The 12213-nt window shown below is 37.3% G+C and overlaps 1 protein-coding gene across 11 annotated transcripts in view; it reads left to right on the top strand.

Annotated features, from left to right (window-relative positions):
* Positions 1-12213, top strand: part of LOC106936415 (leucine-rich repeat-containing protein 7) — a 94391-nt gene that overhangs the window by 62655 nt on the left and 19523 nt on the right. For 7 of the 11 annotated variants that reach the window (XM_015017403.1, XM_015017401.1, XM_015017407.1 and 4 more), the window contains 9 exons: positions 1283-1382; positions 2524-2648; positions 3591-3809; positions 4703-4876; positions 5922-6033; positions 7560-7773; positions 9857-10363; positions 10483-10707; positions 11089-11323. In XM_015017403.1, the coding sequence (XP_014872889.1) occupies positions 1283-1382; positions 2524-2648; positions 3591-3809; positions 4703-4876; positions 5922-6033; positions 7560-7773; positions 9857-10363; positions 10483-10707; positions 11089-11323 (1911 nt within the window). The remainder of the gene's footprint in view (positions 1-1282; positions 1383-2523; positions 2649-3590; positions 3810-4702; positions 4877-5921; positions 6034-7559; positions 7774-9856; positions 10364-10482; positions 10708-11088; positions 11324-12213) is intronic. The other 4 variants (XM_015017402.1, XM_015017404.1, XM_015017410.1 and 1 more) reach the window with 2 other exon arrangements.

The raw sequence follows: 12213 nt of genomic DNA, 5'->3' as shown, positions 1-12213 counted from the left end.
ACATGTTAAAGTTGTCAAAGTCAAGCTAGCATAGCTGACCTACTTTTGTCTCAATCGCTATTTTCTTTCTTATTTAAAACTTTTTTCTCACCTTGTTATCAAGTTTGTCATCGTGTTGACAATTAGCAGCAAAGCACTGCGTCCCTTTATTTTAATATATCAGGTGTGAATTTAAGTACTTAACCGCTGAAACCTATGCTAGCCATCATCAGCTAGCAACTTTTTGCTCTCCAACAGAGAGACGGGTCGGGATCTTGTGCACTTGACATCAGGCTGCAAGGAGTCCATATGTAACAACACCTAAAACCAATTGCACTAGAAACTAAACCAAGTTGTGATGTTTCCATTAAATAAGAAGCACAATTAAAAATCACACATGAATAAGTTTATTCAAGTTGTTAAAATATTTTGCGCCATCAACCTCCAACTACTTCCTGACGTCGTCTTCTTTGTGGTTTGTGACAGCAGCAGCATCTGGTTGTTGATCAAGTGACTCATGTGATGCGAAATAAACCAACTTCAATACAGTCAAATATTCTAATGTCAAAACTTTTTTATCGAAAACAAGAAGGTACTTTTTCAAAATTGCCATGTTTCCATTAAGCAAATTAATTTTTGAAATGTTAAATTGCGCAATTATCTGGTCAGTGGAAACGCTGACAAACAACAATTTAAGATGATAAAATTGTTCTATATATTCTATAAAATATCATTTTTTAGACTTGATTTTTTGCAATCTTTACTAAACTTTGTAAAATAAACTTTGTTAAATGGAAGTGCAGTGCTGATTTATTTCACTACCTTTAAATCCTAATTTAGTTCCAGGCTACACTTTAACGCTTCAGAATATTTTAATACTTTGAGTTTGATCAAATGTTATGAATTATAATGAAAGCCATTACAACAGTGAATCTTAATGTCTCTGTTAAAGTCAAAAGCACATTTAAATTTCAAATGTTGATGAAATGTCAAGGCAAACATATATTTCCATTTAAAATGATGCTAATGTATTCACACACTTCCACAAATTTCAATTTAGACATTATTAGCATATTACATATATTACTAATCATGCACATTAAAGTTTCATTAAAGGGCCACTGGTTATTTTTGGTGTCAGTGCTCTGAATTGATATCTGTCATATTAGTGTTGACAAAATATTAATGACAAATTTAATAAAATAATTTTTTAATCTAAAGGTGATTTGGTCCAGCTTGTTTCCTCTAACAGTAAAAAGCGAGTGGAGAGATGAAAGTTTGACCGTTTGTTTCTGTTTTTCAGTCCAAAGCTTTGATCCCGCTGCAGACGGAAGCCCATCCAGAAACCAAACAGAAAGTTTTGACCAACTACATGTTTCCACAGCAGCCCAGGCATGATGAAGGTAGAAAATATCTGTTTTTATGTTGCAGAAAGTTTGAATGTTGTCAAGGAAAGCTCATGTAATTAGTTTGGTTTGGACAACATCACTGGGTGATCCTGAAATATTTCCAAAATCAAAATGTTTAGGACTTACCCCCAATCTTTTTAAGGTTTAAAAAAGCTCAACTGAAAGAGCAAAACTTAAAGTTACCAGTGAAATTTAGATTTTGAAGAATTCACAGGACTAGTTTTATTATATCCTTCTACTTGCTGCTGTAAATATTCTTTCTTTATGTCTTTACATTGTATACAAGTGAATTATCCTCAGACTGTTTTGTGATGGTTTGCAGCTTTCATGCTCATGTAATTCCCCTCAGGTTCACAAATCATTGTTTTCTTAAAAATTGCTTCACAAATATTACAAAGTGTGCGAGTAACAAACAGCTGCTGCTACTCGCTCAGCACTGAAATCATAATAATAAATTTCCCTTATGAAAACTAACACAAAACTAAACTAAAGTAACTTTTTAGCAAAATACTGGAGCATGTTTTAGGTAAATAATTCTCCAATAGTTGAACTGGCAGATTATTTCACTTATAAAAACCTGTTTTTTGTTGTTAAAATGTGAAAAGCTTCTTAGAATATTACATTTTAGGTAATTTTGAGATTTTTTATGTGCTTCAGTATGCCGTAAATTAAAAAAAAAAAAGCTTATAGGTAATGCTTCATCTCCAATCACGGCATTGGATTTATGTTAACATGATTCTGTTTCATAATGCTAAAGCAATATTATTTCAAAGCACCCATTAACGTTTTTATATGTATATTTATTATTTATTGGATTTTTATAACATTACAACATGATGATTTCACTTAAAACAAAACATTTTTCCCAGGTTAAACGTGAAATAATCAGTAATAAATACTTTTTTTAATATTAAGAAATTGAAAAGATCATTTATATTGCTAAAAAGTTTCTTCTAAGTACTTTTTGTCTTATTTCAAGTGCACTAAGATATTTACATTTGAAACTAGACCAAAATACTTGGTAAGATTTTGTGTTTTTGCAGTTCAACATTAGTTAAATTTGGGATCTCTGACAGTTTATCTCTGTAAAATTCTCGTCTTGTCTATTAAATTTAATTTCTCTGTATTTTTACAGATTACCAGTCGGATAGCGACAGCTTTAATCCTACACTGTGGGAAGAGCAGAGGCAGCAGAGGATGACGGTGGCCTTTGACTTTGAGGACAAGAAGGATGAGGAAGACAACTCTGGGAAGGTCAAGGTCCGCTTTCTGATTCTGCTCATTTCTCTCTCTCTGGATGTTTTGTGACACTTTTCTAGCTGTTTAATAATAACTAGCATGATTAAAACACTGCTGAATGAATCTGAAAAAGAAAATTAATAATGCTTAATTTAAAGCAGGGTGTCCAAAGTGCGGCTCGGGGGCCACTTGTGGTCCTTGGACTGATTTTCTAGCGGCCAAAACTGCATTTCAAAAATGACACAAATTTGGCCTGTAAATGTAGATGGATGCTTTTAATTTGTAATCAGGGTAAAAATTGTTACCTACAAAATTTTCTTACACAAGAAAATGTAAATTCATGTTTTTATAACTAAATTTTAACAAAAGGTAAAACCAGGTTTGTCCAGAGACTTTTACTGAAAAGTTGCACCCAAATCAGCTTTTATTCTTGGATCAATATAGCAAAAATTTTGAAAGAAAGTGACCCAAATCCTGTTTTTATTACTGAAAAAAAATAATCAATCAAACCCAGAAGAAACTGAAAACTAGACATTTTTCTTCTAATACAACAAACATGCAAAATCTGCTGCAGCGTATTAGGACCATTGTGACAGTAATCTTAGAAATTATCCACAAAAACAAGGAAATTTCCTGGAAAAAAAATTACATTTTCAGATATCAAAAAATTTCTACAAAATATTTTCTGAATTTCAAATCTCAAAAATTTTCTTTTGAAGAATTTCCAGATGCTGTCCAGAAGATTTCTGAGATTAATAACAAGATTTCTGAGATTTTGGCAAAATGTTCTCCTTTTCTTCTGTCTACAAAAACCCTAACACATCAAAGGAAAATCTCTTTCAGGTTTTGGATCTACAATAAAAATCAGACTGCTTTACTTTCTTGATTTTGCGTTGGGTTTTTTGGCTACAGTTTGGACAAACAGATGGACAGCCCTGATTTAACGGTTTCTGTTGGCTTCAGGTGGAAATAAACCTGAAGCGCTACCCAACGCCGTACCCTGAGGATCTGAAGAACATGGTTAAATCAGTGCAGAGCCTTGTGGGTAAAAGCATGCATCCAGGACATGGGCACCAGCACCAGCTGAGCTCAGGCACCGCCACCTCAGCAGGAACCAACATGGAGCATGCTCACCTCAGCAAAGAGCAGTACGAGCCGCCGTGGCCCCTGCCCCCAAAAGAGGTGAGAAACAGGCAGAAACCTGCAGAAACTTCCTCAGTATGTCATGTCTTAATCTGAATTTTACATTGTATTTACAATATTTTGATTTATTTAAGCATAATTATTGCCTAAAATATTCAGATACCAAAGAGTATCTTTCATAAACCTTTCATAAAAAATATGTTTTTGCAGAAAATCTCTGAAAAATTGAGCTCTTCTGCTTCTCCCAGTGCTGACTAGAAACAACCAATCAGAGCCCGTAGGCGGGGCTTAGCGCTGTCAGTCATGCTCATGTCCTCCCTCTTGGCCAGTTGCCATGGCCACCACTGATGGCGGATAAATCAATCAATTTATTTGTGTAGAGCATTTCAGCAGCAGGTGCTTTACGTTATAGAAATACAGAATTACAAATTTATAAAGAAACACCATCAACATTACATTTTTATGTGTGTCATCACCAAAAGAAACTGTTTATTTTATAGCAGCGCGTTCATGAACTTGATTGACAGCGCTAAGACCCTCCTCCTGGCTCTGATTGGTTGTTTTTGGCCGGGAGCGGAGCATTTCTTCAGGCACCAACAGCAGCTCAGGGAGGAAGATGAAGAGTTCAATCTTTTATCTGACTCATATTAAACTGTCACTACATAGAGACAGTTTTTACAAATATGTAAAAGAAAACCATATTTTTAAAGAAGTTACACAAGACGTCGCCTCTCAGTTTGCTGCTTTAACTTGCGGTTCAGTCATGCATTTGTGAGGTCAGACACTGATGTAGTCTCATTGCAAATCTCTTTGTCAGGTTTAGATGTTGCCATGGAAACAGTTACAGCGCCTGGATTATAGCCTCTGAATTCATGATGTTGATGTGAAAATGAAACTGACCAAAGTGTGTCTTAACCTCTTACTTTGCTCAGTTGATGCAGGTGTTTGATTCATTTGACGGACGAAATGAAACTGTTTGCCAGGTGACTGACAGAGAGATGCAGGACTTCTCTCAGTCTCAGCTAATGGATCAAGGATCAATGCATAATTCTGGCATCGACATTCCCAAGAGGAAGGACAAGGAGGACTTGACAGAAAGCTCTGAGGTACAAAACTTAAGCCGCTAGCTCATAAAAACAGGAGTTAAGTGTTTACTGTGGGGTTGTTCTGCTGTTTTTCATATTGTTTAATACAAGATTCATGCAGTCATTGAAGGGATAAAACATATTATTACTGAAATGAACAAAAACATGTCGAAGGGGCATGATGCTTTGCTGATTATTTGATATATATATATATATATATAGACACCACCCTTCATATTTAAACTTTAAAACATATTACCTTTTAGGCAAAAAAGCTTTGGCACAAAATTTAGAGGCTTCAGATGCAGATTAGCTTCATTTTGGTAAAAAAGTAGCAAATATAAAACGCTGTTTTACAAACCAATAATTTAATAAAAAGAATAGGCTTGTCCTGTAAATCTTTACATTTTTTACAGGTTCTGAGTGTCTGCGACGTTTTGTAACATAATCCAGGCCTTTTTGTCCCAGCTGCTGGGTCTCACTGTATGATCCTTCGTAAAATGCTGTGGGAAGAAGTAATGCCCTGTTGATGAAAAGGAACTGTGAAATTAAGCAGCACACTGTAAAAACACAAAATACTACCAAGTAGTTTTGGTTTAGTTTATAGTGCAAATATCTTAGCACACTTGAAATAAGACAAAACTAACTTTTTAGCTAAATATAGAAGCTTGTTTTCAGAAAATAATTCCTTAATAACAATGAAAAAGTACTAGTTACACTGGCAAATTATTTAACTTATAACATAGGAAAAATGTATTGTTACAAGTGAAAGTTACTTGTAAGTTAATTTATCTAATTTCAAGTGAACTAAGATATTTACACTAGAAAGACGACAAAAATTACTTGGTGAGATTTTGTGTTTTTGCAGTGCAGAGATGCTGAGTGGAATATATTAGAACAAATTAAATTTAATTTTGCGCTGAATAAATGCACTTAAGTTGAAGCTGCTACTCTAACTCTTTCAAAGTGAAATAATGCTTAATTTATTTTGTGTTCCTTTTGCACATCTTAGCTGGGCGTATTTAGACCTGCGTTACAGTGACTGGGTTTGTTTATCCTTGCTCAGGACTCGATGGGCGGCTCTCCTAATGACATCCGTATCTCCGATATGAGGCCGACGCTGGTGGAGCCACAGATGTACAAACCAAAGGTGGTGCTGCTGGGGAAGGATAAGAAAGGTACCGCGTCACGCAGACAGTCGTAATCACAAAGCTGCAAATGGTAACTTAATGGTTTTATTTTTAGGAACTGTGAGGCATGTTGCAATGGCGTCCATCAATTAGTCACAATGTGAGGCAGAGGATCTCTCAGTAACACATTACAGAGAGAGAGATTCAATGAACCTCTAAATGCACCTCTCCGTCTGGTGTAAGCAGTGTTTAGTTTGCCCTGTTTTAATTTACTTACCCTTAAAGCATTTCTTTCATCTGAAGGAAACAAAGCTAATTTTAGCTTGTAGAAAAAAAAAATCTAGCTCAAAATTATTTATTTAGAGCTTTAATCGCTTCTTCCAAAAGGAAGAGTTCATTTCTCCTTCCCTGTGACAAACAATAGCTTCATCAGAGCTCTTTAATGTGAGCTCTACGGGGAATAGAAAACCCAAACAGCTCGTCTGCTTTGCTTCATATTTGGTTTCTATGTCTATCTACAGCGGTTCAGTCAGTGAAAAAATAAGGAAAGTCTTCATTTATTAAAATTTACAGCTGTGAAAACATTCCTTAAAAGGGACGTATGATGATAAATTTACATTTTGCGTGCTTTTGTACTTCCACTTGCGTTTTTACTGCTTCTGAAAGCCGCTTAAACAGTTTTAAAAAAAGCCCTTTTTTGGCAATAAGTTCATGTTTTTTGGTGTCTGAATAATGAGCTGCTTCAAAAACTTGCGGTATTAGCAGGCCCCTCCCCTCACCTAGCAACCCAGCCTGTTACCTAGCAACCCAGCAAAGCCTACCCCGTCACCTAGCAACCAGAGAACTGAGCAGCAGGTATGTGAGAATTATTTTGTTAAAAAATGTAGTGAACATTAGGCCGATCCTAATCTGCTCTAAAAGTATCAGAAAACTGTATTCAAGTAAGAGCAGCACCACTTCAACTTATTTTTACACAAGTAAAAGTAAGAAGTATCCAAAATTACTCAAGTAAAAAGTAAAACAGTATTTGGTTAAAAAGTCCACCTGAGTACAGAGTATCTCATCAAATTATCAATCATTTAAATTTTTTAAACTTACATCATCCAAAATATAAAGTTAAGTGGACATTTAGCTTTTTTTAAGAACCAAAATGACAATAATTCATATAACTAACAAAAAAAAACATAAGAAAAATTTTCTAAATCAGTTTCTTTCAATAAAAAACTTATAAACTTTAACACAAACTGCAGGTGTGTGTCTGTGTCCGGTGATGTTTTTTGTTTTTCATTCAGCGGGTAGAAAATCCAGAAATTTTACTCATGTTACAGTAGCGATACTTCACAGAAGATTAACCAAGTAAAAGTAAAAAGTACAGCACAGTAAAAATACTCCTAAAAGTACATTTTTTCAACAGGTTCCTCAAGTAAATGTAACTAGTTACTACCCAACTCTGCTTAAACCTAAAATTAAACAGTAAAATCAACCAAAATGTGACCTTCAGCAGCACAAAGCCGTTTATTCTGCAGGTGAGACATTTTATGAAGAGACGTTTGTCCTTCTGTGTCCCCGTCCAGAGTCGACAGACGAGGAGGTCGATAAGCTCCACTGTCTGAACCACAGTGGCTCCTCGGCCACCTACTCCGACTACTCGCCCTCTCAGGGCTCCTCAGGCTCCTCCAATCCGTCCGCCAACACACACTCACACACACACTCTCATGCGCACGCACACACTCCTGCCCTGCCCGCCCCCAGTAAGGACCAGGCCCCTCAAACTCACTGGACCAACAGGTAAACACACCGACATCGGAAGGAGGATTTTCTGTCTCGTTGCTACAGGAAACATCTTGGTTCACCTGAAATAAGACAAAAGTAACTCACAAGTATATTTTTGAGTTAATACTTGCTTAATATTGATTAACATACTAGCTCAGCCGGCAGATTATTTCACTTAAGCATGGGGAAAATGTCTCGTTAGAAGCAGTGGCGTCACAAGACCTGTTTTATGGGGCCCCGAGCCCCTGAAATATTATCAACCCCCCTTTGAATAATTTGGTGTTTTTTTGTTGCTGATATAATTTTTTGTTTGCCAACAAATTTAATATAATGTTGCCAGAATATCAGTTTAAAATGTCGTTTTTAAATTAAATATGATCATAAATCTGTCAGCTTCCCTTTATATTGAAACAGTCTGGGAAATATCGCTGTACTTACTTAGAAGGTGCACATTTCCATGTTAAAACATTTAATCATATTGATTAACTGTTTATAATCATATTTCATAGCATTTGTAGAGGCTTCTGTTACTCTGAATATTGTTTTAAAAGTAGAAAAGCAACTTCTTTGTTTTTGTTGTTGTTTGAAAAATGTTGTACTCGCCCATTCATCTCCTGGGGACTAAGACCCCTAATGTTTAAAACCTAGTGACACCCCTGATAATAAGTGAAATAATTCACCATTTTCAGTGATATTAAGGAATTATTTATTTAAAACAAGCTCATATATCTTGCTAAAAAGTCTCTTGCAAGTTAGTTTTGTCTTATTTTGTGTTTTTGCAGCGAATGTTCTCATCAAACATCTCATCTATTATCAACTTTTCTCCTGCAGTTTTCTCCATCTCTTGCATATCTCACCCATCTTTCAACTCGCTCCATCTTTTCTCTTCTCCCTCCATCTTTGTGCAACCTTCTCGCCTGTCTGTTTGCTCGTGAAGGTCAGAGAGTCTTGTTAAGATGCCGCAGATTGCCGTTCAGTTTGTTCTTTCTCTGGTTTGAAGAGGCTTCCTGTGTGGGATCCACTGTTTGGAGGCGCGTTGCTTTTTGCAGAGAGATGAAAAGAACCAATTAAAGAGGCATGGCTCCTCTGCGGAGGGTATTGCACATTAATGATATAAGCTGACGTATGTGGAACTGAGAATCGCATTAAAAATTAATATCAAAACGTGTTTTGAATCTGGTTTCTGTCTCGCAGTAATGAACAGCAGTAAAAAAATGTAATCTCAGATCGCAAGCCAAATCTCTTACATTATGGCCTCAGGCGTGATGATTAGTTTTTATTAAAGTCAGACTGTGTATTACTGACAAATAATTAAAAATATTTTCAAGAAATCTGTTTACCTGAGATTAAATCTTGTAAAAAAATTTCTTATAATATCTATTTGTTAAATATATCAGGTAGCAGTTATAATTAAAATATATAATAAATAGAAATTCTTTTAATTTTTAAGTGAAAGTCACCAACAAATAGAAAAAGAGAAGGTATTTACTGAATGTTGTGTGCTTAAACCTCAAGCTTATTTAGTATCTACGGTTAATTTAAATCAAACTTTTATGGAGGACTGAGAAACTGTGCTAGTTTGAGTCTTCAAAAATAAACATATGCAGATACAAAATGTGTGGGATCCCTGAAAAATTACATTTTTGGATCTAATAATCCAGATTTTTCTGGTGCTTGACTTTGAAAAGCTCCTGCACTAGAAACAGACTTCCTCTTAGTTTCCCAGTCTTTCTATCCCACTTTTACTCTGTAATTTCTTTCAACATTATATTAGTTATTTCACGTCTGCTCAGATCTCAGTCTCTACGATGCGTTTTTTTTTGTTTGTTTTTGTTTATTTGCCTGCATCCTCGTAAAACATATTTGTTGACAGTGAAAAGAGTTTGAAGGCACTTGCATTTGGCATCCATCCTCTTAGAAACATAATTACTCCAAACATGGTTCTTTGCCCAGTTGATGTTTAGGAGGAACATCAGAGAAAGCTGCCCGGTTCCCAGTGCCAGTGGGTTGTTCTGCAGCACATGTTCACGATGCACCGACTATGAAACAGTTCAGTTTGTTCTCTTTAAGTGACTCCTAATGTGTTTTATTTCCGTAGACTTGCACAGTCATTCCCAAAGCCTATTGACTCCAAGCCCCTGCTGTCTCAGAGAGAAACCCCTCCGTCGGGAACGCTGCAGCAACGGGGAGATCGGCGTCCGCTCAGCGAGCCTTTTGATTGGTCGGAAGCTCAGCACTATGACAACACGGGTTTTGACGCTGAGGAGTCTCCGATGGACCCGACGTCCTCTAACACGAGTCAGGGCAATCCGCCGCTGGGCTCCAAACCCCGCAGCCAGTCGGCTCACGGCCGCCGGCCCCTCCTCAGGCAAGATCGGATCGTAGGAGTCCCCTTGGAGCTGGACACCCAGACACTCCCCTACCACGGAAACCAGCGCTCCACCCCGGATAACGACCCACAATCCTCTGGACCTTCTTCCCAAAACCCCTGGCAGAATTGGACCAGGACGCCCAGCCCGTTGGAGGACAGGACTGCTTTCCCCTCAAAACTGGACCTGACGCCAACCTCAAGCCCCAATCCTGACCGCAAGGACATGGACTCACGGTGAGCCACTGGAGAGGCTGACAGTTAATCAACCCACAACTAATACTGGTTTATGGTTTATTAGGTTAAAATTAGGTCCATTCGATTATCTGATTTTCTGTTTCTGTTTTTATTTCCAGACTGGAGCAGGGCTCAGGACCTTTACCCGGATCCTGGACGTATCACAACAGCCAGGGGGAGCAGATCAGGAAGGACCAGCTCACCGTCAGCGGGGGAAACAAGGTCACAGTGGTGATGAGTAAAAGCTCCGACCGACTTTCCCCCATGATGAAGGAGACCAGATCCAAGTTTAAGAAGTCCCAGAGCATAGATGAGATCGACATCGGCTCCTATAAAGTCTACAGGTCAGTTCAGTATTCATACTTAGGCTGAGAATCAAGAGAGATTTGTAGAGATTCCTACAATCAGCGATTTGTGTAAGTCTTTGGCCTGCTGATAACGATTTTAGACAATTCTGATTATGTGTCCGACCTTCAAATCTTCAAAACGTTCCTTTATAGCCTCCCTACCATTAATTGTAATTAAAATAATATATTATTATTAACAGAGTAAACTTCCCACTGTATGTATGTGTGTGAGAGAGAAGCCCAGTTTTAACAAATATCTCCTTTTTGTTTTGAAATTATACTGAGTGTTGAGTTTCTAACATGATACGTTCACTGATCAGAAAAAGATTGGATCTTTGAGTTTCTGATGTCGCCTTGTATTTTCATCTTTCTTCCCAGTATTCCCATGGAAAGCTACAGTTCATCCATTGAGCAGCAGACCAGTTTGGACCGCCCAGAGCTCCCTGGTTCCATGGAGCAGACCAGCATGTCTCGGTCTCAGTCTGCCCCCATGTTAGATGATGAGCTGGGCTTCCTGGGACACGGAGGCGGCAACCAGAATCAGTCTGGACAAAATCAAAAACCTGCCATTCCTCACAAGGCCTATCATTTTGACCAGAACTACAACCCCCAGGTCAGAAATGCATATGTATATAAAATATGACATTGTGTCTGTGTGAGGAAATATAGATACCGTTTACATCCAGAAACTTTGCACAGGTGCACAACTCTGCAGGACAGAAAGTTGATTCTCTTACTTGCTGCGATAGAACAACTCAGTTAACAAAATGAAACTTGGAGATGTAGGTCTTATTAATTTAGTGCAGTTCGCCACAAAGTGAAAATCACTCAGACAAACTTATTAAAGAACAACTCAAATCTGACTGTCTGTACGCAGATACGTTGCCATGGCAACTGACTGACAACTGCTCCACTAATGTATCAGGACAACAACATTTTACACGCAAAGCACATTACATTCATTCAATTACAATTTTATGCTTGTTTAATGTTTATTATTGATAAGTGATCACCTGAACACAGCAGTGATTGATTAGCTAATTTAAACATCTTGCCTTTTTCAAAAACATAAAAAATTAACTGAAGCGAAACAGTCCGAATTCTGCAGCACATCTACATGTTAAGATTGTCATAGTCAAGCTAGCATAACTGACCGACTTCTCTCTCCCTCGCTGTTTCTTCTTTTTAATTAAAAAAGTGAAATGTGACACCTTGGAGCTTGTTATCTAGTTATCATATTGTTGACAATTAGGAGGAAATCACCACATCTCTTTTTCCTACAGATGTCACACGTACAGTTAAGATTTAGCACATCATGTTGACAACTTTACAGCTTTTGTGGTAGTCATCAGTGCCAAGCAGGTTTTTCCCTCCAGCAGGAAACTGAGGGGTGGGATGACGTCACGTTGCAATGTAGTTCAAAATTTTTTAAATAAATGCAGCATTTTGGTGGTAAATTCAGATAATTCTCAAATACCAAGTTTAGCATGTCAACGATGATGC

The sequence above is a fragment of the Poecilia latipinna genome, unplaced genomic scaffold, assembly GCF_001443285.1.
Source record: "Poecilia latipinna isolate Pla-1442-1.1 unplaced genomic scaffold, P_latipinna-1.0 Scaffold2138, whole genome shotgun sequence".
Lineage (NCBI taxonomy): Eukaryota > Metazoa > Chordata > Actinopteri > Cyprinodontiformes > Poeciliidae > Poecilia > Poecilia latipinna.
Note: the sequence above shows the minus strand (reverse complement) of the source record. Positions and strands in the feature narration are given on the sequence as shown.